The sequence below is a fragment of the Aulonocara sp. 'chitande type north' Nkhata Bay genome, linkage group LG14 (genome assembly GCF_057382095.1).
Source record: "Aulonocara sp. 'chitande type north' Nkhata Bay isolate Kocher_YH1m ecotype deep benthic linkage group LG14, A_spYH_male_GT1.1, whole genome shotgun sequence".
NCBI lineage: Eukaryota > Metazoa > Chordata > Actinopteri > Cichliformes > Cichlidae > Aulonocara > Aulonocara sp. 'chitande type north' Nkhata Bay.
The window spans coordinates 12,031,126-12,057,791 of record NC_141357.1 but is presented as its reverse complement, the minus strand read 5'-3'; the positions used below and the strand labels follow the sequence as shown (position 1 = coordinate 12,057,791).

Genomic DNA, 26,666 nt, shown 5'->3' with positions numbered 1-26,666 from the left:
AGATGGCGATTATGTTCATGTTTTTACTGATTTCACACAGAAACACCAAAACCAATCTAGAATCTCATCAATTCGAGAAAGACCACAACCAATACAGCCTTCGTTCGAACAAAATCATACAATTGATTGTCCCAAAAATCAGAACAGAATTGGGGGAAAAGGTTTTAAATACGCTGCCCCTGCTTCCTGGAATAATCTGCAGAAGGAACTCAAATTATTAGAATTGGTTACCTTGGGAGAGTTTAAGTCTGTCTTAAAGGAACGAGAGAACAGCTCTTTTACTCAGTGTGATTGTTTTTAATGTGTTATTGTATATTTTACACATGTTGGTATGGGATATTGTATTTGTTTTAAATGTTATGTGGTATGTGACTTTTGTTGCCATGATGCCAGGTCTCTCTTGGAAATGAGATTTTTAATCTCAATGAGATTTTTTTTACCTGGATAAATAAAGGATTAATAAAAAAAGAGTGTCCGTCTTTCTCTCCATCTTCAAGCTGGCCAAATGTCATGACTTTATATCAGTAAATGGTTTTAACTAATTAAGAAAATGTTATGTGGAGTTTCCCTTATTTTTTCCAAAAAGTTAGATCATAAAGAGGTTTATAATTACTTAACACTCACTAACTCTCGCTGACATAAAATCTTATATCACTTTAAAGGTTTGTTTTAAAAAAAGAGAGGCAAAAATGATGTTTTCCTCATTATACTGATATTTGTCATTATACCATCCATAGATCATAAAAGTCAAGAGCATATTTACAAAAACAAACATATTCCTTTTCTGTCACTTTTTATGGTTTTAAACTAAAATAGCTGTAAAATAGTTTTGGTTGTCCAGTGATGTTTCTTCTGTCTCCTCTCCTCGTCCAATCCATAAAGTAGAGTCCAACTGCTCCCTGGACCCTCTGCAGTACCTCAACACTGATCAAACCCAGGCCACGGTAGGTAGAGTGCTGATGTGTCTGCTGTGTGTGGTTGTTACTTGTTACTGATGAATAAATATGAATGTGTTTGTGGTGTGCAGGTCAAGCTGGCTGCAGGACACAAGTTTGACAGAGATGTTGAACTGCTGATTTATTACAAAGACGCCCACCAGCCCACTGCTGTGGTGGAGGCAGGACAGGCCTCTGCTGAGCCGGGTGAGTGAAAAATAAGTGAAGTCATTAGTTTGCAAATAAAAATTCAAGATCCCAGTTCTTCAACCTGGAATTTAATTGTATTGGAATATATTAGAAACTGTAAACTTGACATTTTTCTGTCCTTTTCATGTCTCTGATGTGTTCAATGGCTTCATGTGGAGAGTTTGTGTTGGTAGTGAATCAATCTGAAAATATGAGTAATACTCGCACCAGCAGTGCCAGAGTATTCATAAAGTGGTGTTAGAGTTACAAAATATTTCCTCAAATCGTTCCTCTCACACAGTGGCCTCACCATCTTTCCCTCTTCCCTTCAGGACAGTCCTCTGCTCCTGTTGAAGAGTTTACCAATGGGCTGCTATTCAAACATTTTACAGTTTGGGGTCTCGTTGTGAACACATCTTCCCGTGAGTTGTATTCATGTGATCTCAGTGACTTAAAGTGATATCACTGTAAAACACCATGTTGCCTTTGGATGATTCTGCAAAACTCCAGGTTATGTTTGATTTACTTGCTAAAACAGATTACTGAAAGCATACTTGTATACCTGCCAAAGAGTTGAGCTTTTGCTTGTGTAGGTGAAAAAACTCTCCTCTCTTGCTGTTTGTCTTTACTGATGGAGAGGTGGGGAGCACCAAAGAAGTGATTGAGAATTCAGGTTCTCTGCGTACCAAACCTGTGTGTCTTAAAAACAGCTGTTGTATTGCAGGTGTTTCTCTTTTGGGATTGGGGAAGGGGCCAGCTCTGCTCTCATCAATGGGATGGCCAAGGAGGAGGTCACGCTCAGTTCATCACAGGGACTGACAGGATGCAACCAAAAGTAAGACAATGAGTCATAACAATTATCATGAAAAGGCAAGATGATATTAGTATTTGAACAGAAGACATAAATTCCAAAAACATAAATGTATATTTTTTCAGGGTTTTTCATTATTTTTCAGGTGATGCAGTCGCTGCAGTTTGCTCTGCAGCTGACTGTGGTCGACATCTCAGTCATATTGGATTTACCAAAGGAAGTGTCTGTCACTGTCCTCTCTCCACTAATCACAACACTTTTCCAGGGTCAGAGGTCACTGATTTATGCCCAGCTCACCAGGACAGGTAGGAGCAGCCTCTCATGTTGTTGGCAAACTAGATCAATCTGCTGGAACATCTGATTTTAGGACAATCACTTGCTTTTCCAAAGGACACTGACAACCAGACGTTAGATGCCACAGCCCTGGCCCACGGTATCCCCCCCCCCATGCATGCGGTGGGCCTTCTGTAGAAAGAGAGCAGCTTAATGAAGGTGACAAGGTGAAAATAGGGTGATTGATGTGCCGGTGCTGTGAGGGCATGTATAACACCACCTGCCCAAGTGTTGAATATAAGGAGGCTTTGAAGAATCTACAATAATTGTGTGTTGTTTGTACATGAATCACAATGTGTTACTTCAGAGGAGTGATGTTTTCAGGGTTTTTTTTCTGCGCTGCAGAAAATTGTAAAACTACTGTGAACTTGGTGGATCTGTCCAGATCTTTGACTGGAAACTATTTCTATGAATGAGTGGTTCAAAAATGTGTAAGTGAAAAGCTGCCATATTTCAGGTCCCAAAGTCAAACGAACACTGAGGGATCACTGAGAGCTAAAAACGGTCTAACTTCTTTCATATTTAATAAAATGATCAGCGTTGCTGTTTTACCGGGTTTAACAATTAAGTTTAACATCCAGGCATCCAAGAAAACACAGTTTATTCAATTTAACTGAGTTAGAGGTTTGCAGTAAGTTAGCTCGCTAGTTTCCACCTAAACATGATCATCATAAGCAGTGTTACCAATTCATACACTGGTTTATCATCTAGACTTTTTGTCTCATGCAGCACCATGATCAGGTCCAGTTTTTATTTCATCTTTGATTTTTCAGCTGCTGTGCCTGAGCAGCCTCCCAGAGACCCTTTGTTGCAGTTAGTCTTCCTCCAGAAGCCATCTGGCTGCTTGATCCAGCTCTGGCTGCTGCACCGGGAAAGAGCAGTGAGGAGGTGGATTGATAAATGAAATTCATAACAAAAATTCATAATGGACTTTTTCCATTTAGGAATAATAAAAATCAGCTTTCTTTTTAATTGCTATTAACTGACAGTCAGATAACCAGCTTTTAAAAACATATTCATAAACACTTTGCAATCAACAAAATTTACACAGAGGTTATAGATGAAATAAAAAGTATCACGTGTTTTCGTGTTTATAACTCTGTTATTGTACATATTCTGTGTTATACATCATAATCATTCCAGTCTCTCTCTTTTTTTTTTACTGTTTTAATCTTTATAAAACTCTTAGTTATTTATTTATTTATTTATTTTTGTGATTTCTGCTGCCCTATTGGTCTGGTCTCTCTTGAAAATCTGAAAACGTGATATTCATAATAAAAGGATTTAAAAGTTTACTGCCAAAAAATTATTAAACTTCATAACAGAAATGTGCTAACTGGCTTGAAATAGATTGAAACTGTTATGAGATTGCTTCAGGGAGCAGACATGACACCGTCTTTTAGGTTTCGCCATCACTTTGTATTATGCGCACAACACCACCCTCCTCTGGCTTCCACGTGAACTGCACCTTAAACATCAACTGTTTACAAATGTCATGACACAAACAAACGTTTCAGTACCGTAAATCACTTTTTGGACTGCGATCACTTTTTGGCACAACATCGGCCCTGATAACATTTAAAGCGCATTGAAAAACTATTCTTTAATGCTAAAAATCCATTATCAATTGTAATTATTTATTTATTAATTTAAATTTCAGATATCGATCTTCATTTTTGTAAACTGGTGAATTAATGATTTTTTTAAAGAATTAAAACGACAAAGTTTGGCAACATATTTTTTATAAAGGATGAATAAAACAGTAAAATAAAATGAGAAATATATATATTTTTGAAAAAGCTATGATAATTAGACGAACTTTATTTTAAATAAATAAAATTGATTTTCGGTGGCACTGGGAGTCATGGTGATGATGACGTGTTTGAGTGCAGGTATAAAAGCAGGAGGCAAAATTGGAATTCGGGTTTCACGTTTGAGCGCAAACAGGAGCTTTTTCCCACTAGTGCTGTGAAAACTCGGATTTTTCAAACTACAGCCAACGTTTGAAAATCTTCAAGAAGGATTTGCAAAATGACTTCTACAAACTTCAGTCGCGAGATGCACCTGTTCTCCCTTTTTATTGACGAGGTGTTAGATCAACGCTATGGTGAGTACAGCAGGCTAATATGTCAGAGTGCTAGCAAACAAATACAACTTAGATTTTTGTCTTTTATTGTTTGGAAGTAGGACTTCATGAGTGTTAACGTTTAGGATGAGATGTTTCATACTTGAGTAACATCAATTTTAACATGTGCCAGTACACTATAAAGATGGCGCCATGTTTTTTTTTAAATCGCTGGAAAAAAAAACAATTGAATGCACGCGCCCTGGAAACGACGTAAGGCGTTGGAGGACGCTGACGTCAGCGCGCGGCCGTTTTTGCATGTAGAGGGTTTGAGTTGACATGTTTGGGCTGCTGGCGCTGAGTTATACGTGAAAGTTTCATAAATTGTGAATTTTATAAAGCTGGAGAATGGAGTTTTAAAAGTTCACAGAGTCGCTGGATGAGTTTGAGATTGAAACAGTGTGTGCCTGCAATAAGGAGGTGGGAGGTTTCTCACCTAAATGTAGCTGCTTTATTCTCAAAATATCGATGCTCAACTAATATGAAGATATTGCTCCTTAATGTGAATGCGTATTAAAACCTCAGTGAAAGTCCATGCAGCCTTACACTGCATGAAAACTTTTACCAAAAAAGGTGAAGGCTTTCATAAACAATGAGTTCTGCTGGGAGCTTCTTACTGTTTGTGTGTGGAAGAGCTTATGATGATGTAAAGCCATGTCTGGACAATTTAAATTCAGGCTTTAGTTTGTGTGATCACATGATTAACGTACACGCATGCTTTGCTTTCTCGTAGCTGAGCTGGTGAGTCCAATCACTGCTCCTCAGATGGTCGTCATTAACTTGAGGAACCGTGAACTGAGCAGCAGCCAACTGGACTCCATGTCCCACCTGGTCCTCACTCTTTACCATAACCTGGTGACGGGGTCCAAGGACTTTCCTTACATACCTTTTAAAGGATTGTTCCATCGGGACCAGGTGACGACACCATTTGTCCATGTGAGGCAGAGCCAGAGAGAGAACACCACTCCTTCTCCTCCTACGGACTCACCAGCTGGCATGATGCTGCCGCCTGCGGGCTCCAGCTCTCATCCACGCTTCCTGACTCCAGTTCTTCCAGAGAAAGCGGATCTTGCTGTGCTGAAGGCAGATCGGAGGAACCGTGTCGGCACCTTGACTGTCGACGGCCTCCTCGTCACCAGAGTCATCTCCACTGTTTACCGAACAGAGGACACTGAGATGACGAACCGCTGGAGAATAACAGACTACAGCGCGGACGGCAGAGTTCTCACTTCGGTGCTCTGCCGTTTTCTAAATATGTCGGCAAAGCGTGCTAAGAGGAAGGCTCCGGAGGAAGAGAGCAGCATCCGGAGCCCGAGTCCAGCAAGGAAGCGCTTGAGATTATAATATACAGTGAAGCATGTCGAACGTCAGCAAGCCTGAACAAAGTGGTAAGTAGTAAATAGTGCTTAAGGTTGTTTCTAAAATAATGTCCTAAAATATTTGAAAATCGTCGAGGTTTTAACTTTTATTCTTTCTTTTCTGCCTCTTGTTTCTAAAAGTCAGGAAAAAGAGTCACGCTGCGAAGAAACTCCACACAGAAGATGTTCCCTCAGTAAAATGGTAAATATATTCATCTTGTTATGACGTTTGCTCACAATAACCAGGAGTGTTCCTGTGTTTCTGAAGTGATTTACTCTCATTTGGTGTTATTTGATCCAAAGACAACTGAGGGTCTTCAGAGCAGCGTGAACGGCCGTCACCTGAGAGAAGACAGTCCTGGCGCCTTTGTGGTTCCCTCCAGGTACTCCAGCTTCATCCCACAGTCCAGAGAGATGCAGTTAGGTTGAATGTGAGTGTGAATAGTTGTCTGTTTCTCTGTGTTAGACTGACCTGTCCAGGTTGTACTCCTGCCTCTGGCCCCATAACAGCTGGGATGGCTCCAATCTTGAATTGGATAAGCTGAAGAAATGGATGGAAGGATGATCCAAAGAGAAACATTAAAGGCCCTCTCACAAAAAAAAGATAAGAACTCATTTTACACATTTAAAGTACAAAGTACACATATATTTACCATTTTACTGAGGGAACATCTTCTGTGTGGAGTTTCTTCTCATCTTGGCTCTTTTTCCTGACATTTAGAAACAAGAGGCAGAAAAGAAAGAATAAAAGTTAAAACCTCAACGATTTTTTAATGTTTGGGATATTTTAGAAACAACCGTAAACACTATTTACTACTTACCACTTTGTTCATTCTTGCTGACGTTCACTCTCCTCATCTTCTCTCTAAAGGAAGATGCAAACGCTCTCATTGTGAAAGATAAGTATACATCCATCTAACCTGCGACTCTGTCACAACTCTGATCAGCAATTCTTTCAGGTTTGTCTGTTTTGATGATGCTATTAATTGTTATTATCCTTTATCCAGGTAACTTTCAGAGAGGAGCGGAGGGAGGAGCGAAGCCAGCGTGCTCTGTAAACTCTCATTAAAAAAAAGATAAGTACATATTGATTTTATATTATTATGACAGCTCCTCCTCAGTGAACACTTCCTCTAGTTGCTGAAATCATTTACTAATTTTTTTCTTCCCATTTGTCTTTTGTTTTTCAGAGAAAACAGAGAGGAGACAAGGTGACATTAAGACCTAAGACAGGACGGATTGAACCCTTTCTCGTAAAAAGATAAGTATTCACTCTGCTTTTAATCAGAATATTGATAAATATCTAAAATTCTGCTCACCTGGTTGATAAAGTTACTAAAACGATTCCCTCTTTACTGTCATTTGTCCTTTAGAGAGAAGATGAGGAGAGTGAACGTCAGCAAGAATGAACAAAGTGGTAAGTAGTAAATAGTGTTTACGGTTGTTTCTAAAATATCCCAAACATTAAAAAATCGTTGAGGTTTTAACTTTTATTCTTTCTTTTCTGCCTCTTGTTTCTAAATGTCAGGAAAAAGAGCCAAGATGAGAAGAAACTCCACACAGAAGATGTTCCCTCAGTAAAATGGTAAATATATTCATCTTGTTATGACGTTTGCTCACAATAACCAGGAGTGTTCCCGTTGTTCTGAAGTGATTCACTCTCATTTGGTGTTATTTGGTGTTTGTCTTTGAAAGGAGAAGAGCAGCAACGACACTGGGAGACAAACAACAGGATGATCCAAAGACAACTGAGGGTCTTCAGAGCAGCGTGAACGGCCGTCACCTGAGAGCAAGACAGTCCTGGCGCCTTTGTGGTTCCCTCCAGGTACTCCAGCTTCATCCCACAGTCCAGAGAGATGCAGTTAGGTTGAATGTGAGTGTGAATAGTTGTCTGTTTCTCTGTGTTAGACTGACCTGTCCAGGTTGTACTCCTGCCTCTGGCCCCATAACAGCTGGGATGGCTCCAATCTTGAATTGGATAAGCTGAAGAAATGGATGGAAGGATGATCCAAAGAGAAACATCAAAGGCCCTCTCACCAGCTTTCATTTATTAAATTTGTCTTTACTGAACGATTTCTGGTGTGTATTTGCATTGATACTCAGACAACAGCTCCTCTTTCTGTTTGTGCTGGAAGATTCAGGCAAACACATATTACATATATAGATTGTTATGATATGACTCAGTTTCACATTTAGTGCTATATGAGAATGATAAGGTCCAGTTTAATAGTATTGCTAGTGTCTAATGAAATGAACACGTGATTTTCTTTTTTTTCTTTTCTTGCCTGTCCCGTTTGGCTCTTTTGCCATCAGAATTATTGTCTAAAGGCAAAGAAAGATGCCCAACGGATTTACTTTACCAAATTGACCATCCCAGCCTTGCCGTAATGGTCCATTTGATTCACCTTTTATTGTTTATTTTATTTTCACTTGCTGAATACGGGACAGACTTGACTGGGGGAAAGAAGGGGAGAAAGAAAGAGAAACAGCTGAGAAGAGGGACAGGGGAGAAGGGCAAAAAACAAAACCCAACAGAATGGGCAGAAAAAGAAAAGAAAATGCATCTATCGATCACCTGGATCACCTGGATCACCTGTTGAGAAAGACAAAAGAAAACAAGCAGAAGAGAACAAGAGTAATAGAATAAACAACATCACAATGATATATGGGAATATGACAGTAAATACTAAATATTAAACATTATTGTGCAGCACGTAAGATCAACAGAACACAGTGTGCTTTGAGGTAGGAGCCAAAAAGGGTGTAGTTTGTGGGTGTGATCACCCGTGTGTACACCTGTGAGCATGGACGCGCTTGTTTTTTTAAAAAGTTCCTTGATGTAATGATCTGCTAGAGGGTGTGGGGGGGCCACAGCCCCGTCCTTCAGGGCATGAAGCAGGTATGGAGGAGATCAAAACTCCAGACATCCAGAGGCCCCGATAAGCGGCCGCCAAGGAGTGAGCCGGTGTGTACCTGGACGCCCATCCCCAGACACAAAGAACCACCAACGCACTGATGTCTGAGGGAGTCCGCCACTGGCAGGGGAAGTGGTGGTGGGGGGAGATAGGCCTCCAAACCTTGGAGGGCCTGAGATGTCCCCAGAGAGGTGGCGCCTGACACCCAACCTGACATATAGACACAGACATACAGGCACACACAGATACAAACATCCATTCCCACCCTCATGCTCTCATATACACTTACTCCACACTCAACCAACGTGGAGACAGACATAAAGAGACGCTGTACACACGATCACACTCCCCAAGCGTACTCTACAAACCGGGTCTAGGTACCCTTGCCCCTGAAGGGGGGAACTGCACCCAGACCCAGGTGGTGTTACCCTTTTCCCTGCGGTGGGGAGAGGCAGACCGCCCCGACTCCGCAGCAGCAGGGAGGCCCCACACTCCAGACCGCAGTCGGACGGCCAACTCCTCCTCCTAGCCCCCCCGCTCCAGCAGGCCGCAGAGAACGGGGGTGAGAGAAGACTCCAAACCTCCCTCCACCCGCTCATTGTAGTGTTGATGCATGTGTGTTCTAAGGTGCATTTAAAACCCAGGAGGGCATGGAGCTACCTGCCAGAGAGCAGCAGGTAAGCGCATAGTCCCTCCTGCTAGCCCTCAATGTCTACGCTTACGGCCACACCACCCTGAACACGCCCGATCTCGTCTGATCTCGGAAATCGTGATTTTCAGATCCAGCAAAGTGAATATTTTTCACTGTGGATAAATTGCATGGAAACGTTTAATGAGTCATCAGCTATTTCACTACAAAGATGATGTGATTAATGTGTTTGATGTGGAGCTCTTATTTAATGATTACATTTTTAAGATGTAATTTTCAAGTGAAAAACATAATATTTATCTGTTGCATAGTTTACAGTGCGGTGTTTTATGCACTGAGTTATCATGTAGAGTTCTGTTTGTCATCTAGCACCATAATCGGGTTTTGTTTTTATTGCATCTTAGATTTTCCAGCTGCTGTGCCTGAGCAGCCACCCAGAGACCCTTTGCTGCAGTTAGTCTCCCTGCAGGAGGCGTCTGGCTGCTGGCTGCTTGATCCAGCTCTGGCTGCTGCACTGGGACAGACCAACAAGGAGGTGGAAAAGTCAAAGCCTGAAAAGGTGCACTGCTGTCAATTTAAATATTAACACAAAATGATGATGTGAGATAAAACAGATTTGATTCTATAATTTGAACAAAAACACATGATATAATTAAAAACACACCATAAAACAAATAAAATGAAGTCAAACTAAACGTAGGCCTGCCTCACAGCCTGAGAATAAACATCTGCATATCAGAAGCAAAAACACTGGTGGTAATCACACTCCTAACCTCCCACTGAGCTGCACCAGCGTCTGATATTATCCAGAAACCACACGGCAGCAGAAATTATTTTCCTCATCAGTTGTTGTAAAAACATGTCAGCACATTATTTTAGAGCATTTATGACATCACAGTTTGGGATTTCATCAGGAAGAGCATCCAGTGTAATAATCTGCCAAATCAAATATGCAGAGCTGCCCACCTTGGTGACCCCGTGTGACAAAGAAGTACACAAACATATGTAATATTACTGGTTGTAGAAAGTAAAATGTGTGTTCTGTCTGGTTTATTTGATTGATTTTGATTTGGGGAATTAGACCAGCAGTGAAGTGTGGGCCACCATTCTGGCTCTGATCTGGCTTCATGGTTTCAAGATGGATGCAAAGGACGAGTGGGAGCTTCTGGCTATGAAGGCTGCCTCGTGGCTCTGTGCTCACAATGGTACTAGCAATGATTGTAACAGATAAAATAACAGCTTTAAAAAACTGTTTCATTCTACAGCTTTCCTCCCACAATCATTATTTTAATATCTGTTTTGTGTTTTTATCACCGTGTGTGTCAGAGTGTGTGGATGCTGGAAATGTTCTGCTGGGCTGCAGCGTGAAGAAAGAAGCTCTGGGACTCTGAGGGTTTTCTTAAAGTAGCTTCATCTTCAGAGTGAACAGAAGCAGGTCTGCTTACTCCACACTGCCTTTGATACAGAGCTGTTTTATATCATCAACCCCTTTTACATGTTTATTTGTCATGAATTATGTACCTAATATTGGTTTTACCATTGTGGAAAAAAAGTATGTCAAAATTGTCTGAATACTCCTAACACAGTAGAAGATTGGACCACTGCTGTGGCAGCTCATTCACAAAGTGTTTTAATTCCTTTTCTCTGCCACTAGATGGCGATTATGTTCATGTTTTTACTGATTTCACACAGAAACACCAAAACCAATCTAGAATCTCATCAATTCGAGAAAGACCACAACCAATACAGCCTTCGTTCGAACAAAATCATACAATTGATTGTCCCAAAAATCAGAACAGAATTGGGGAAAAAGGTTTTAAATACGCTGCCCCTGCTTCCTGGAATAATCTGCAGAAGGAACTCAAATTATTAGAATTGGTTACCTTGGGAGAGTTTAAGTCTGTCTTAAAGGAACGAGAGAACAGCTCTTTTACTCAGTGTGATTGTTTTTAATGTGTTATTGTATATTTTACACATGTTGGTATGGGATATTGTATTTGTTTTAAATGTTATGTGGTATGTGACTTTTGTTGCCATGATGCCAGGTCTCTCTTGGAAATGAGATTTTTAATCTCAATGAGATTTTTTTTACCTGGATAAATAAAGGATTAATAAAAAAAGAGTGTCTTTCTCTCCATCTTCAAGCTGGCCAAACGTCATGACTTTATATCAGTAAATGGTTTTAACTAATTAAGAAAATGTTATGTGGAGTTTCCCTTATTTTTTCCAAAAGTTAGATCATAAAGAGGTTTATAATTACTTAACACTCACTAACTCTCGCTGACATAAAATCTTATATCACTTTAAAGGTTTGTTTAAAAAAAAGAGAGGCAAAAATGATGTTTTCCTCATTATACTGATATTTGTCATTATACCATCCATAGATCATAAAAGTCAAGAGCATATTTACAAAAACAAACATATTCCTTTTCTGTCACTTTTTATGGTTTTAAACTAAAATAGCTGTAAAATAGTTTTGGTTGTCCAGTGATGTTTCTTCTGTCTCCTCTCCTCGTCCAATCCATAAAGTAGAGTCCAACTGCTCCCTGGACCCTCTGCAGTACCTCAACACTGATCAAACCCAGGCCACGGTAGGTAGAGTGCTGATGTGTCTGCTGTGTGTGGTTGTTACTTGTTACTGATGAATAAATATGAATGTGTTTGTGGTGTGCAGGTCAAGCTGGCTGCAGGACACAAGTTTGACAGAGATGTTGAACTGCTGATTTATTACAAAGACGCCCACCAGCCCACTGCTGTGGTGGAGGCAGGACAGGCCTCTGCTGAGCCGGGTGAGTGAAAAATAAGTGAAGTCATTAGTTTGCAAATAAAAATTCAAGATCCCAGTTCTTCAACCTGGAATTTAATTGTATTGGAATATATTAGAAACTGTAAACTTGACATTTTTCTGTCCTTTTCATGTCTCTGATGTGTTCAATGGCTTCATGTGGAGAGTTTGTGTTGGTAGTGAATCAATCTGAAAATATGAGTAATACTCGCACCAGCAGTGCCAGAGTATTCATAAAGTGGTGTTAGAGTTACAAAATATTTCCTCAAATCGTTCCTCTCACACAGTGGCCTCACCATCTTTCCCTCTTCCCTTCAGGACAGTCCTCTGCTCCTGTTGAAGAGTTTACCAATGGGCTGCTATTCAAACATTTTACAGTTTGGGGTCTCGTTGTGAACACATCTTCCCGTGAGTTGTATTCATGTGATCTCAGTGACTTAAAGTGATATCACTGTAAAACACCATGTTGCCTTTGGATGATTCTGCAAAACTCCAGGTTATGTTTGATTTACTTGCTAAAACAGATTACTGAAAGCATACTTGTATACCTGCCAAAGAGTTGAGCTTTTGCTTGTGTAGGTGAAAAAACTCTCCTCTCTTGCTGTTTGTCTTTACTGATGGAGAGGTGGGGAGCACCAAAGAAGTGATTGAGAATTCAGGTTCTCTGCGTACCAAACCTGTGTGTCTTAAAAACAGCTGTTGTATTGCAGGTGTTTCTCTTTTGGGATTGGGGAAGGGGCCAGCTCTGCTCTCATCAATGGGATGGCCAAGGAGGAGGTCACGCTCAGTTCATCACAGGGACTGACAGGATGCAACCAAAAGTAAGACAATGAGTCATAACAATTATCATGAAAAGGCAAGATGATATTAGTATTTGAACAGAAGACATAAATTCCAAAAACATAAATGTATATTTTTTCAGGGTTTTTCATTATTTTTCAGGTGATGCAGTCGCTGCAGTTTGCTCTGCAGCTGACTGTGGTCGACATCTCAGTCATATTGGATTTACCAAAGGAAGTGTCTGTCACTGTCCTCTCTCCACTAATCACAACACTTTTCCAGGGTCAGAGGTCACTGATTTATGCCCAGCTCACCAGGACAGGTAGGAGCAGCCTCTCATGTTGTTGGCAAACTAGATCAATCTGCTGGAACATCTGATTTTAGGACAATCACTTGCTTTTCCAAAGGACACTGACAACCAGACGTTAGATGCCACAGCCCTGGCCCACGGTATCCCCCCCCCCATGCATGCGGTGGGCCTTCTGTAGAAAGAGAGCAGCTTAATGAAGGTGACAAGGTGAAAATAGGGTGATTGATGTGCCGGTGCTGTGAGGGCATGTATAACACCACCTGCCCAAGTGTTGAATATAAGGAGGCTTTGAAGAATCTACAATAATTGTGTGTTGTTTGTACATGAATCACAATGTGTTACTTCAGAGGAGTGATGTTTTCAGGGGGGTTTTTTCTGCGCTGCAGAAAATTGAAAAACTACTGTGAACTTGGTGGATCTGTCCAGATCTTTGACTGGAAACTATTTCTATGAATGAGTGGTTCAAAAATGTGTAAGTGAAAAGCTGCCATATTTCAGGTCCCAAAGTCAAACGAACACTGAGGGATCACTGAGAGCTAAAAACGGTCTAACTTCTTTCATCTTTAATAAAATGATCAGCGTTGCTGTTTTACCGGGTTTAACAATTAAGTTTAACATCCAGGCATCCAAGAAAACAGAGTTTATTCAATTTAACTGAGTTAGAGGTTTGCAGTAAGTTAGCTCGCTAGTTTCCATCTAAACATGATCATCATAAGCAGTGTTACCAATTCATACACTGGTTTATCATCTAGACTTTTTGTCTCATGCAGCACCATGATCAGGTCCAGTTTTTATTTCATCTTTGATTTTTCAGCTGCTGTGCCTGAGCAGCCTCCCAGAGACCCTTTGTTGCAGTTAGTCTTCCTCCAGAAGCCATCTGGCTGCTTGATCCAGCTCTGGCTGCTGCACCGGGAAAGAGCAGTGAGGAGGTGGATTGATAAATGAAATTCATAACAAAAATTCATAATGGACTTTTTCCATTTAGGAATAATAAAAATCAGCTTTCTTTTTAATTGCTATTAACTGACAGTCAGATAAGCAGCTTTTAAAAACATATTCATAAACACTTTGCAATCAACAAAATTTACACAGAGGTTATAGATGAAATAAAAAGTATCACGTGTTTTCGTGTTTATAACTCTGTTATTGTACATATTCTGTGTTATACATCATAATCATTCCAGTCTCTCTCTTTTTTTTTTACTGTTTTAATCTTTATAAAACTCTTATTTATTTATTTATTTTTATGATTTCTGCTGCCCTATTGGTCTGGTCTCTCTTGAAAATCTGAAAACGTGATATTCATAATAAAACGATTTAAAGTTTACTGCCAAAAATTATTAAACTTCATAACAGAAATGTGCTAACTGGCTTGAAATAGATTGAAACTGTTATGAGATTGCTTCAGGGAGCAGACATGACACCGTCTTTTAGGTTTCGCCATCACTTTGTATTATGCGCACAACACCACCCTCCTCTGGCTTCCACGTGAACTGCACCTTAAACATCAACTGTTTACAAATGTCATGACACAAACAAACGTTTCAATACCGTAAATCACTTTTTGGACTGCGATCACTTTTTGGCACAATATCGGCTCTGATAACATTTAAAGCGCATTGAAAAACTATTCTTTAATGCTAAAAATCCATTATCAATTGTAATTATTTATTTATTAATTTAAATTTCAGATATCGATCTTCATTTTTGTAAACTGGTGAATTAATGATTTTTTTTAAAGAATTAAAACGACAAAGTTTGGCAACATATTTTTTATAAAGGATGAATAAAACAGTAAAATGAAATGAGAAATATATATATTTTTGAAAAAGCTATGATAATTAGACGAACTTTATTTTAAATAAATAAAATTGATTTTCGGTGGCACTGGGAGTCATGGTGATGATGACGTGTTTGAGTGCAGGTATAAAAGCAGGAGGCAAAATTGGAATTCGGGTTTCACGTTTGAGCGCAAACAGGAGCTTTTTCCCACTAGTGCTGTGAAAACTCGGATTTTTCAAACTACAGCCAACGTTTGAAAATCTTCAAGAAGGATTTGCAAAATGACTTCTACAAACTTCAGTCGCGAGATGCACCTGTTCTCCCTTTTCATTGACGAGGTGTTAGATCAACGCTATGGTGAGTACAGCAGGCTAATATGTCAGAGTGCTAGCAAACAAATACAACTTAGATTTTTGTCTTTTATTGTTTGGAAGTAGGACTTCATGAGTGTTAACGTTTAGGATGAGATGTTTCATACTTGAGTAACATCAATTTTAACATGTGCCAGTACACTATAAAGATGGCGCCATGTTTTTTTTTAAATCGCTGGAAAAAAAAAACAATTGAATGCACGCGCCCTGGAAACGACGTAAGGCATTGGAGGACGCTGACGTCAGCGCGCGGCCGTTTTTGCATGTAGAGGGTTTGAGTTGACATGTTTGGGCTGCTGGCGCTGAGTTATACGTGAAAGTTTCATAGATTGTGAATTTTATAAAGCTGGAGAATGGAGTTTTAAAAGTTCACAGAGTCGCTGGATGAGTTTGAGATTGAAACAGTGTGTGCCTGCAATAAGGAGGTGGGAGGTTTCTCACCTAAATGTAGCTGCTTTATTCTCAAAATATCGATGCTCAACTAATATGAAGATATTACTCCTTAATGTGAATGCGTATTAAAACCTCAGTGAAAGTCCATGCAGCCTTACACTGCATGAAAACTTTTACCAAAAAAGGTGAAGGCTTTCATAAACAATGAGTTCTGCTGGGAGCTTCTTACTGTTTGTGTGTGGAAGAGCTTATGATGATGTAAAGCCATGTCTGGACAATTTAAATTCAGGCTTTAGTTTGTGTGATCACATGATTAACGTACACGCATGCTTTGCTTTCTCGTAGCTGAGCTGGTGAGTCCAATCACTGCTCCTCAGATGGTCGTCATTAACTTGAGGAACCGTGAACTGAGCAGCAGCCAACTGGACTCCATGTCCCACCTGGTCCTCACTCTTTACCATAACCTGGTGACGGGGTCCAAGGACTTTCCTTACATACCTTTTAAAGGATTGTTCCATCGGGACCAGGTGACGACACCATTTGTCCATGTGAGGCAGAGCCAGAGAGAGAACACCACTCCTTCTCCTCCTACGGACTCACCAGCTGGCATGATGCTGCCGCCTGCGGGCTCCAGCTCTCATCCACGCTTCCTGACTCCAGTTCTTCCAGAGAAAGCGGATCTTGCTGTGCTGAAGGCAGATCGGAGGAACCGTGTCGGCACCTTGACTGTCGACGGCCTCCTCGTCACCAGAGTCATCTCCACTGTTTACCGAACAGAGGACACTGAGATGACGAACCGCTGGAGAATAACAGACTACAGCGCGGACGGCAGAGTTCTCACTTCGGTGCTCTGCCGTTTTCTAAATATGTCGGCAAAGCGTGCTAAGAGGAAGGCTCCGGAGGAAGAGAGCAGCATCCGGAGCCCGAGTCCAGCAAGGAAGCGCTTGAGATTATAATATACAGTGAAGCATGTCGAACGTCAGCAAGCCTGAACAAAGTGGTAAGTAGTAAATAGTGCTTAAGGTTGTTTCTAAAATAATGTCCTAAAATATTTGAAAATCGTCGAGGTTTTAACTTTTATTCTTTCTTTTCTGCCTCTTGTTTCTAAAAGTCAGGAAAAAGAGTCACGCTGCGAAGAAACTCCACACAGAAGATTTTCCCTCAGTAAAATGGTAAATATATTCATCTTGTTATGACGTTTGCTCACAATAACCAGGAGTGTTCCTGTGTTTCTGAAGTGATTTACTCTCATTTGGTGTTATTTCATCCAAAGACAACTGAGGGTCTTCAGAGCAGCGTGAACGGCCGTCACCTGAGAGCAAGACAGTCCTGGCGCCTTTGTGGTTCCCTCCAGGTACTCCAGCTTCATCCCACAGTCCAGAGAGATGCAGTTAGGTTGAATGTGAGTGTGAATAGTTGTCTGTTTCTCTGTGTTAGACTGACCTGTCCAGGTTGTACTCCTGCCTCTGGCCCCATAACAGCTGGGATGGCTCCAATCTTGAATTGGATAAGCTGAAGAAATGGATGGAAGGATGATCCAAAGAGAAACATTAAAGGCCCTCTCACAAAAAAAAGATAAGAACTCATTTTACACATTTAAAGTACAAAGTACACATATATTTACCATTTTACTGAGGGAACATCTTCTGTGTGGAGTTTCTTCTCATCTTGGCTCTTTTTCCTGACATTTAGAAACAAGAGGCAGAAAAGAAAGAATAAAAGTTAAAACCTCAACGATTTTTTAATGTTTGGGATATTTTAGAAACAACCGTAAACACTATTTACTACTTACCACTTTGTTCATTCTTGCTGACGTTCACTCTCCTCATCTTCTCTCTAAAGGAAGATGCAAACGCTCTCATTGTGAAAGATAAGTATACATCCATCTAACCTGCGACTCTGTCACAACTCTGATCAGCAATTCTTTCAGGTTTGTCTGTTTTGATGATGCTATTAATTGTTATTATCCTTTATCCAGGTAACTTTCAGAGAGGAGCGGAGGGAGGAGCGAAGCCAGCGTGCTCTGTAAACTCTCATTAAAAAAAAGATAAGTACATATTGATTTTATATTATTATGACAGCTCCTCCTCAGTGAACACTTCCTCTAGTTGCTGAAATCATTTACTAATTTTTTTCTTCCCATTTGTCTTTTGTTTTTCAGAGAAAACAGAGAGGAGACAAGGTGACATTAAGACCTAAGACAGGACGGATTGAACCCTTTCTCGTAAAAAGATAAGTATTCACTCTGCTTTTAATCAGAATATTGATAAATATCTAAAATTCTGCTCACCTGGTTGATAAAGTTACTAAAACGATTCCCTCTTTACTGTCATTTGTCCTTTAGAGAGAAGATGAGGAGAGTGAACGTCAGCAAGAATGAACAAAGTGGTAAGTAGTAAATAGTGTTTACGGTTGTTTCTAAAATATCCCAAACATTAAAAAATCGTTGAGGTTTTAACTTTTATTCTTTCTTTTCTGCCTCTTGTTTCTAAATGTCAGGAAAAAGAGCCAAGATGAGAAGAAACTCCACACAGAAGATGTTCCCTCAGTAAAATGGTAAATATATTCATCTTGTTATGACGTTTGCTCACAATAACCAGGAGTGTTCCCGTTGTTCTGAAGTGATTCACTCTCATTTGGTGTTATTTGGTGTTTGTCTTTGAAAGGAGAAGAGCAGCAACGACACTGGGAGACAAACAACAGGATGATCCAAAGACAACTGAGGGTCTTCAGAGCAGCGTGAACGGCCGTCACCTGAGAGCAAGACAGTCCTGGCGCCTTTGTGGTTCCCTCCAGGTACTCCAGCTTCATCCCACAGTCCAGAGAGATGCAGTTAGGTTGAATGTGAGTGTGAATAGTTGTCTGTTTCTCTGTGTTAGACTGACCTGTCCAGGTTGTACTCCTGCCTCTGGCCCCATAACAGCTGGGATGGCTCCAATCTTGAATTGGATAAGCTGAAGAAATGGATGGAAGGATGATCCAAAGAGAAACATCAAAGGCCCTCTCACCAGCTTTCATTTATTAAATTTGTCTTTACTGAACGATTTCTGGTGTGTATTTGCATTGATACTCAGACAACAGCTCCTCTTTCTGTTTGTGCTGGAAGATTCAGGCAAACACATATTACATATATAGATTGTTATGATATGACTCAGTTTCACATTTAGTGCTATATGAGAATGATAAGGTCCAGTTTAATAGTATTGCTAGTGTCTAATGAAATGAACACGTGATTTTCTTTTTTTTCTTTTCTTGCCTGTCCCGTTTGGCTCTTTTGCCATCAGAATTATTGTCTAAAGGCAAAGAAAGATGCCCAACGGATTTACTTTACCAAATTGACCATCCCAGCCTTGCCGTAATGGTCCATTTGATTCACCTTTTATTGTTTATTTTATTTTCACTTGCTGAATACGGGACAGACTTGACTGGGGGAAAGAAGGGGAGAAAGAAAGAGAAACAGCTGAGAAGAGGGACACGGGAGAAGGGCAAAAAACAAAACCCAACAGAATGGGCAGAAAAAGAAAAGAAAATGCATCTATCGATCACCTGGATCACCTGTTGAGAAAGACAAAAGAAAACAAGCAGAAGAGAACAAGAGTAATAGAATAAACAACATCACAATGATATATGGGAATATGACAGTAAATACTAAATATTAAACATTATTGTGCAGCACGTAAGATCAGCAGAACACAGTGTGCTTTGAGGTAGGAGCCAAAAAGGGTGTAGTTTGTGGGTGTGATCACCCGTGTGTACACCTGTGAGCATGGACGCGCTTGTTTTTTTAAAAAGTTCCTTGATGTAATGATCTGCTAGAGGGTGTGGGGGGGCCACAGCCCCGTCCTTCAGGGCATGAAGCAGGTATGGAGGAGATCAAAACTCCAGACATCCAGAGGCCCCGATAAGCGGCCGCCAAGGAGTGAGCCGGTGTGTACCTGGACGCCCATCCCCAGACACAAAGAACCACCAACGCACTGATGTCTGAGGGAGTCCGCCACTGGCAGGGGAAGTGGTGGTGGGGGGAGATAGGCCTCCAAACCTTGGAGGGCCTGAGATGTCCCCAGAGAGGTGGCGCCTGACACCCAACCTGACATATAGACAGACATACAGGCACACACAGATACAAACATCCATTCCCACCCTCATGCTCTCATATACACTTACTCCACACTCAACCAACGTGGAGACAGACATAAAGAGACGCTGTACACACGATCACACTCCCCAAGCGTACTCTACAAACCGGGTCTAGGTACCCTTGCCCCTGAAGGGGGGAACTGCACCCAGACCCAGGTGGTGTTACCCTTTTCCCTGCGGTGGGGAGAGGCAGACCGCCCCGACTCCGCAGCAGCAGGGAGGCCCCAGACCGCAGTCGGACGGCCAACTCCTCCTCCTAGCCCCCCCGCTCCAGCAGGCCGCAGAGAATGGGGGTGAGAGAAGACTCCAAACCTCCCTCCACCCGCTCATTGTAGTGTTGATGCATGTGTGTTCTAAGGTGCATTTAAAACCCAGGAGGGCATGGAGCTACCTGCCAGAGAGCAGCAGGTAAGCGCATAGTCCCTCCTGCTAGCCCTCAATGTCTACGCTTACGGCCACACCACCCTGAACACGCCCGATCTCGTCTGATCTCGGAAATCGTGATTTTCAGATCCAGCAAAGTGAATATTTTTCACTGTGGATAAATTGCATGGAAACGTTTAATGAGTCATCAGCTATTTCACTACAAAGATGATGTGATTAATGTGTTTGATGTGGAGCTCTTATGTAATGATTACATTTTTAAGATTTACTTTTCAAGTGAAAAACATAATATTTATCTGTTGCATAGTTTACAGTGCGGTGTTTTATGCACTGAGTTATCATGTAGAGTTCTGTTTGTCATCTAGCACCATAATCGGGTTTTGTTTTTATTGCATCTTAGATTTTCCAGCTGCTGTGCCTGAGCAGCCACCCAGAGACCCTTTGCTGCAGTTAGTCTCCCTGCAGGAGGCGTCTGGCTGCTGGCTGCTTGATCCAGCTCTGGCTGCTGCACTGGGACAGACCAACGAGGAGGTGGAAAAGTCAAAGCCTGAAAAGGTGCACTGCTGTCAATTTAAATATTAACACAAAATGATGATGTGAGATAAAACAGATTTGATTCTATAATTTGAACAAAAACACATGATATAATTAAAAACACACCATAAAACATATAAAATGAAGTCAAACTAAACGTAGGCCTGCCTCACAGCCTGAGAATAAACATCTGCATATCAGAAGCAAAAACACTGGTGGTAATCACACTCCTAACCTCCCACTGAGCTGCACCAGCGTCTGATATTATCCAGAAACCACACGGCAGCAGAAATTATTTTCCTCATCAGTTGTTGTAAAAACATGTCAGCACATTATTTTAGAGCATTTATGACATCACTGTTTGGGATTTCATCAGGAAGAGCATCCAGTGTAATAATCTGCCAAATCAAATATGCAGAGCTGCCCACCTTGGTGACCCCGTGTGACAAAGAAGTACACAAACATATGTAATATTACTGGTTGTAGAAAGTAAAATGTGTGTTCTGTCTGGTTTATTTGATTGATTTTGATTTGGGGAATTAGACCAGCAGTGAAGTGTGGGCCACCATTCTGGCTCTGATCTGGCTTCATGGTTTCAAGATGGATGCAAAGGACGAGTGGGAGCTTCTGGCTATGAAGGCTGCCTCGTGGCTCTGTGCTCACAATGGTACTAGCAATGATTGTAACAGATAAAATAACAGCTTTAAAAAACTGTTTCATTCTACAGCTTTCCTCCCACAATCATTATTTTAATATCTGTTTTGTGTTTTTAGCACCGTGTGTGTCAGAGTGTGTGGATGCTGGAAATGTCCTGCTGGGTTGCAGCGTGAAGAAAGAAGCTCTGGGACTCTGAGGGTTTTCTTAAAGTAGCTTCATCTTCAGAGTGAACAGAAGCAGGTCTGCTTACTCCACACTGCCTTTGATACAGAGCTGTTTTATATCATTGTTGTGTTTTCTACGGCACAAAAGTTAGGCGCACACAAATTTTATAATAATTTATATAATATTATGTGTTTTTCTGGATACACTGTGCTTTTTCAGCATTCAAAGATTGATGACACCGTGTCAGAGCACTGGTTGTGAATTTCAGAAGGATCAGGCCTTAACTTAACAGAAAAGTTATCAATAGTAATTTTCTTATTACAGCTACATCCACTTCTGTCGTGCCTAGGCTGCTCACTAGGGCTGGGTATCATCACTGATTTCTATAATCCCTTCGATTCCAGTTCTCAAAGTCCCAATTCGATTCCACTTAGCCTCAGACAGTCAGAAATATTATAATTCTGATCATTTATCAGTACTGACTTCATCAGAATTGTGAACATCACAGCAGATGCCTTTGTGTGAAAGTAACTGAGAATAAAACACAGAAAAACATGAAGGAGATTTTCCTGGTCTGGCTTTTTATAGCAGATAACCTTAAAAATATTCTACAATGTTCTGCATATAAAGTTTAAATTTCTTCAGTATTGAACAACAGAAAAAATAGGCTTTCTTGTCCGAGGTCATTTAAGTGAAAAAAAGAAAAAGAAAAGAAAAAGACAGCAGCGCTGTAAACAACGGTAGACTGGTGGGTAATAAGCGAATGAATAATACAGAAAACAGAGATTGGAGACGGGAAACTGTTCTTGAAGTACAGAGAGAGATAGAGAGAGAGCTAGCTGTGCATGGAGTGTGATTTTAATAGTCGTGGAAGCAAAACAGCAAAATTCATGATGACATTGATCAAATGTGAAGCGCAGTTTGCTGCTTCTTTTGCTGCTTCTTTTGCTGCTGGCTCGATGAATTTTGGTTGAAAGAGACAAAACCTGCAGCTCAGAATCAGCGCAAAAAGATGTAATCACAGACCGGACGCATCAGAATCGCTGAGCTCCGACAGCGTGTCCGTCTAAGGCCGTCGGGTGAGAAAGCCGAGAAAGACAAAGCTGATTCTGATGCGTCGGGTCCGCTCTGTGTTTACGTCTTTGTGTGGAATCCGTGTACCTGCTCTCATTTGCTGTTTGGTTGTTGTTGAAATAGTTTTGTGAGCTTTAATCTGAGAATCTGGCGTTTCTGGCAAAACACAGTTATATTTAAAAGTCATTCAGGATTTAATGAATTGATATCGCTTTATTCAAGCTACTCACCTCCCACTTCCACCTGCACTTTCATCTGGACCACGGCGAATCAGAGAGGTCCCGCCCCTTACTATCTCTGATTGGTTTAGTCCACGATAGGGGCAAAATGTGTGTCTGTTGTTGACCACAGGGAAGGTTGCAGATTTTTTTTTTTTTTTTTTTGCTACCCGAACAGTTGGTCGCACAGGTGCAACCAAATATTTCTTTTTAGTCGCACCACTGAAAAATTTGGTCGTATTTGCGACCAAATTGGTCGCACTCTAGAGCCCTGCTTGAACGTCTTAAGACAGCACATAGTCTTCATTCATGTTCGCTTATTCATGACTGTAGTTAGAGTTACATCTGAATTTTCAAAAACTGCCTGTTTTGTAGCGATTGAAATAATAATTAGCATAAAAAGTTATGAAATCTATGTTTGGTTTTTTATTTCTTTGTTGTAACAATTTTGGAAATAAATTGTATATTGGCGTAAAAGTATCAATATATTTGAGGTTTGAGCAGCAAAGTTGAGTACCAGGGTTTTGCTCCTGAATAACTTCCTAAGTCTTCTCTGCCAATGCCAAATAGCTTTCTGGGTGCTGCGCTGCACTGTCAGAGCACATCTCCTTATCTAAGGTTTTCTGTGTTTCTTATTCTCTTTAAAAGTTCTGCTGAGGGCCTCCTATACTCGAAGTCTAAGAGCCAACTCTGTTCTTTGGCTCGACTTTCTTCCATAATCTTTTCACTTTTGTGAGAAATAAAACACAATTTAAGAACAGATTGTCATAAAAAGAAATGACATCAATAACTACACCAAGGACATTCAAAACAAATTTTAAACTTGGCTTAAAGACCATAAGTCTGATCTGAAAATGTCGACCAACTTCAACATTTAGATTGTGACACTAACTTGTCTCTCTTCCACAGTGTGTTTCTTTTGTCCTGCTCCCCTCTCCCTTAACCAGTTGTGGCAAATGGCTGCCCCTTCCTGAGCCTTGATCTCCCAGAGGTTTCTTCCTGTTAAAGGGGAGTTTTTATTTCCCACTGTTGCCAGGTACTTGCTCAAAGAGGATCATTCGATTGTTGGTTTTTTTCCTGTATTACTTAGTGTATTTACCTTACAATATAAAGCACCTTGAGGTGACTGTTGTGTTGATTTGGCGCTATATAATTAAAACTGAATTACATCTCTGAAGAAATGTTACATGCATGTTTTGTTGCCTTTTTAAAGTGATGGGGGAATAATTGTAATGGGCTAATAAAAAGGGACAGACGTGCTCTGTGTAAAGATCAACCCTTTGACCATCATTCACTGCATCATTAATTGCTTTAACTTATAGTCCATAATGCTATAAAAACAAAAGAAGGAAAAGCTGAGTCATTTTCACATTTTTATTGAGGTTTGAATTCAGAAAGTCTGTTGCTGATCTCAGTAAATGTAACAGGATGTCTCCAAAAATTTACAGTTGTGGATAAAACAGGGTGATGTGTTATTGTCAGGTTTGAGTGAATAACAGGACCCAAATGCAGGACTTCCTGAGAAGCCACAGGCAGTTTATTTACTTCACTTACTATTTATATCAGTTTGGCCAGCAGTCACGTATAGGTTCAAACAAAATGGCACGAGGCTGCAAAAATATTTATCATCTAGTAATCTTTATTAATGAAAGCATGAGTGTACCCACCAAAACACACCAAAGAACCCAACCCCTGTAACAGCAACTGGCTTCTTTTTATTCTCTATCATTCAGGTGAGCATCTGGAATAGCCCAAGTCTGGGGGAAGCAAAAAAATGAGAAACAAAACATCCACATATGCAAACATCAAACCACAATATAACACATGGAAGACATTTATATTTTGTACAAAGTCCTATGAATTATTCAATATGTATATGCTTCAGTCAATTGCATATAAATTAGCAACACCAAGAGTGAAACTTCCCCAACCTGGCACTTAGGCCCTCTTCATAATATTTATGCTCCCTCTTGGTACCGTTTTCCAGAATTTGATCTTCAAATTTCACTGTTTTGCTGATGACACCCAGTTATATCTCTCCTGCAGGCCTGACTCCTCCCTCCCACCTTCTCTCTTACAGAAAGCTTATCCTAATTAAAATCCTGGTTCAGCTCTAATTTTCTTAAGCTCAATGAGGATGAAACTGAAATCCTTCTTATCGGCAGTAAATCCAACCTGCTGAAGGCAAATCATTTCACTCTCACTATTGAAAACTCCAATTTTTCCTTCACCTCAGGTTAAGACCCTTAGTAACCTGTTTAGGGTGACACCATCCTATAAATCTCACATCAGTGATCTCACGCCGTCTGTTTATTTCCATCTACACAACATTAACCTAATTACGTCCTTCACTTTCCACCCAGTGTGCATCCATTCTTGTTCAGTCTTGTTACTTCTCGCATTGACTATTGTAATTGTCTCTTGCATGGTCTCCCCCAGAAATCCCTCCACAAGCTTCAACTGGTTCAAAACTTCGCTGCCCGCGTTATTACCAGAAGCCCCTCCTACCAGCGCATCATCCCTATCCTTCAGGAACTTCACTGGCTCTCCGTGAAATAGTATACAAGCTTCTTCTGCTCACCTTCAAGGCCCTTCATAACCTTGCTCCTCCTTACTTTTCTAACCTATTAACCACTAGCTCAACTGCTCACTCACTTCGATCTTCTTCTTCTATCCAACTTGCTGTGCTTTCTTTGCACCACAGCACCATGGGAAGCAGAGCTTTCAGTTGAACTCTATTTCCTCAGATATAAGACAGATTGGTTCTCTCCTCCAGTTTAAATCTCAACTTAAAACCTGTAAAGAAAAGAAAGAAATAATAAAGAGCTAATACACTTTGACAATCAAGTGGACCAGTGTGGCAAAAGCTGTAATGATCCATTTGGGAACATAAATCTGTTGGACTGGTAAAAGAATATACTATAATAATACGGTATGAAAAATGACAAACATGAGAATTCTGTGTGTTTTCCTTCTTATCTGCAGACTAACAGTCCACAGGTTTGGTGCTCAGACTGATTTGTTTTCTGGAGATGGAGGAGAGAGAGCACAGAGGACAGCAAGGTGGAGGAGTGAAGGAGAAGGTGGTGCAGCTCAGTGTCCAATCAGGAGTGAGCAGTTCTTTCACTGCCTTCATTGCGTTCAACAAAGACAACGGAGAGGCGATCCAAGGACCTCTTGTCCAGAGAAATATTCCATCAAGTTTTTGTTTTGAGTTTTTGTTGTTTTTTGTTTTTTAAAGCAAACACTAAAACTGTCACCCACACCTCTGAAGATAAAGATTACTAATCATAAATAAAGGGAATATTATCACGATGAGGACACTATCAGAGGTAGTTCAGGGAACTGTTATACTTCATACCAGAAAAATCTTTTTTCTTTTCTTGTTTTTTTGGCTTGACTTCATGGTAGGCAAAATGAAGAAGAGTGCTTGATTGCGCCTAAGTAAGTAAAAGCTGCATGGCAAAACAACACACACCTTCACTGCAGATGCATGCACAGAAACCAGTATTTTTTGTATCTTAAATATTAAGTAGTGTGTGTACAGTAGTCAATATAATGGGATGTGTCCTAAAGCAGTGAAAGAAGAACTGAGTTCTTGCAGCATTTTGCAATATTTAGGATTTTATTGAACACTTTTACCTTTCAACATTTGTAACATTAATGAGTAATGAAGCATTGCAGAATAATCCTGTGTTTTTGATTATTTATTGTACACTACAAGTAAACAACAATAAGTTAAACATCTGTCACATCTGTCA

At 40.5% G+C, this 26,666-nt stretch overlaps 3 protein-coding genes and 4 long non-coding RNA genes across 11 annotated transcripts; 5 read left to right on the top strand and 2 right to left on the bottom strand.

Annotated features, from left to right (window-relative positions):
- The first annotated feature begins 752 nt into the window (after positions 1 to 752).
- Positions 753 to 2,522, top strand: LOC147314201 (uncharacterized). Of its 2 annotated transcripts, XR_015124614.1 has the most exons (6): positions 753 to 944; positions 1,028 to 1,142; positions 1,457 to 1,546; positions 1,849 to 1,959; positions 2,081 to 2,240; positions 2,326 to 2,522. It is a non-coding gene; the product is annotated as an uncharacterized LOC147314201 (long non-coding RNA). The 2 variants fall into 2 exon arrangements; XR_015124613.1 differs by having other exon boundaries at positions 2,081 to 2,522.
- A 375-nt stretch (positions 2,523 to 2,897) lies between these two features.
- On the bottom strand, positions 2,898 to 7,660 carry LOC147314199 (uncharacterized). Its single transcript, XR_015124617.1, has 4 exons — positions 7,372 to 7,660; positions 6,224 to 6,292; positions 5,382 to 5,543; positions 2,898 to 3,130 (listed from the first exon to the last, which is right to left on the bottom strand). It is a non-coding gene; the product is annotated as an uncharacterized LOC147314199 (long non-coding RNA).
- On the top strand, positions 4,181 to 5,953 carry LOC147314200 (uncharacterized). The gene is made up of 3 exons (XM_086260974.1): positions 4,181 to 4,375; positions 5,127 to 5,781; positions 5,893 to 5,953. Exons 1-2 carry the CDS (start codon positions 4,300 to 4,302, stop codon positions 5,735 to 5,737), a joined length of 687 nt encoding a protein of 228 aa, XP_086117100.1. The 5' UTR covers positions 4,181 to 4,299; the 3' UTR covers positions 5,738 to 5,781; positions 5,893 to 5,953.
- LOC147314198 (uncharacterized) lies at positions 6,062 to 11,367 on the top strand. Of its 3 annotated transcripts, XR_015124605.1 has the most exons (8): positions 6,062 to 6,134; positions 6,218 to 7,168; positions 7,280 to 7,336; positions 7,447 to 7,576; positions 7,660 to 7,830; positions 9,720 to 9,874; positions 10,397 to 10,520; positions 10,642 to 11,367. It is a non-coding gene; the product is annotated as an uncharacterized LOC147314198 (long non-coding RNA). The 3 variants fall into 3 exon arrangements; XR_015124607.1 differs by lacking the exons at positions 9,720 to 9,874; positions 10,397 to 10,520; positions 10,642 to 11,367 and having other exon boundaries at positions 6,218 to 6,831; positions 6,942 to 7,168; positions 7,660 to 7,824; XR_015124606.1 differs by lacking the exons at positions 7,660 to 7,830; positions 10,397 to 10,520; positions 10,642 to 11,367 and having other exon boundaries at positions 9,720 to 9,858.
- A 386-nt stretch (positions 11,368 to 11,753) lies between these two features.
- Positions 11,754 to 24,503, top strand: LOC147314195 (von Willebrand factor A domain-containing protein 5A-like). The gene is made up of 14 exons (XM_086262724.1): positions 11,754 to 11,906; positions 11,990 to 12,104; positions 12,419 to 12,508; positions 12,811 to 12,921; positions 13,043 to 13,244; positions 14,005 to 14,111; positions 17,010 to 17,090; positions 17,715 to 17,761; positions 17,898 to 17,918; positions 18,236 to 18,292; positions 18,403 to 18,584; positions 20,658 to 20,812; positions 21,335 to 21,458; positions 21,565 to 24,503. Exons 4-14 carry the CDS (start codon positions 12,910 to 12,912, stop codon positions 21,642 to 21,644), a joined length of 1,068 nt encoding a protein of 355 aa, XP_086118850.1. The 5' UTR covers positions 11,754 to 11,906; positions 11,990 to 12,104; positions 12,419 to 12,508; positions 12,811 to 12,909; the 3' UTR covers positions 21,645 to 24,503.
- On the bottom strand, positions 13,739 to 18,616 carry LOC147314196 (uncharacterized). Of its 2 annotated transcripts, XR_015124618.1 has the most exons (4): positions 18,328 to 18,616; positions 17,180 to 17,248; positions 16,337 to 16,498; positions 13,739 to 14,093 (listed from the first exon to the last, which is right to left on the bottom strand). It is a non-coding gene; the product is annotated as an uncharacterized LOC147314196 (long non-coding RNA). The 2 variants fall into 2 exon arrangements; XR_015124619.1 differs by lacking the exons at positions 17,180 to 17,248; positions 18,328 to 18,616 and adding an exon at positions 16,983 to 17,101.
- On the top strand, positions 15,120 to 16,907 carry LOC147314197 (uncharacterized). The gene is made up of 3 exons (XM_086260971.1): positions 15,120 to 15,329; positions 16,082 to 16,736; positions 16,848 to 16,907. The coding sequence occupies exons 1-2, from the start codon at positions 15,254 to 15,256 to the stop codon at positions 16,690 to 16,692; spliced, it is 687 nt and encodes a 228-aa protein (XP_086117097.1). The 5' UTR covers positions 15,120 to 15,253; the 3' UTR covers positions 16,693 to 16,736; positions 16,848 to 16,907.
- Positions 24,504 to 26,666: the final 2,163 nt, after the last annotated feature.

Bases quoted from the DNA above. Each gene is read 5' to 3' on its own strand.
- LOC147314200 (XM_086260974.1), top strand. From the start codon at position 4,300: ATGACTTCTACAAACTTCAGTCGCGAGATGCACCTGTTCTCCCTTTTT. The intron at 4,376-5,126 runs GTGAGTACAGCA...GCTTTCTCGTAG, and splicing joins GGTGTTAGATCAACGCTATG to CTGAGCTGGTGAGTCCAATC.
- LOC147314195 (XM_086262724.1), top strand. The intron at 17,919-18,235 runs GTGACATTAAGA...TCTAAATGTCAG, and splicing joins GAAAACAGAGAGGAGACAAG to GAAAAAGAGCCAAGATGAGA. The intron at 20,813-21,334 runs GTGCACTGCTGT...TTGGGGAATTAG, and splicing joins AAAAGTCAAAGCCTGAAAAG to ACCAGCAGTGAAGTGTGGGC.
- LOC147314197 (XM_086260971.1), top strand. From the start codon at position 15,254: ATGACTTCTACAAACTTCAGTCGCGAGATGCACCTGTTCTCCCTTTTC. The intron at 15,330-16,081 runs GTGAGTACAGCA...GCTTTCTCGTAG, and splicing joins GGTGTTAGATCAACGCTATG to CTGAGCTGGTGAGTCCAATC.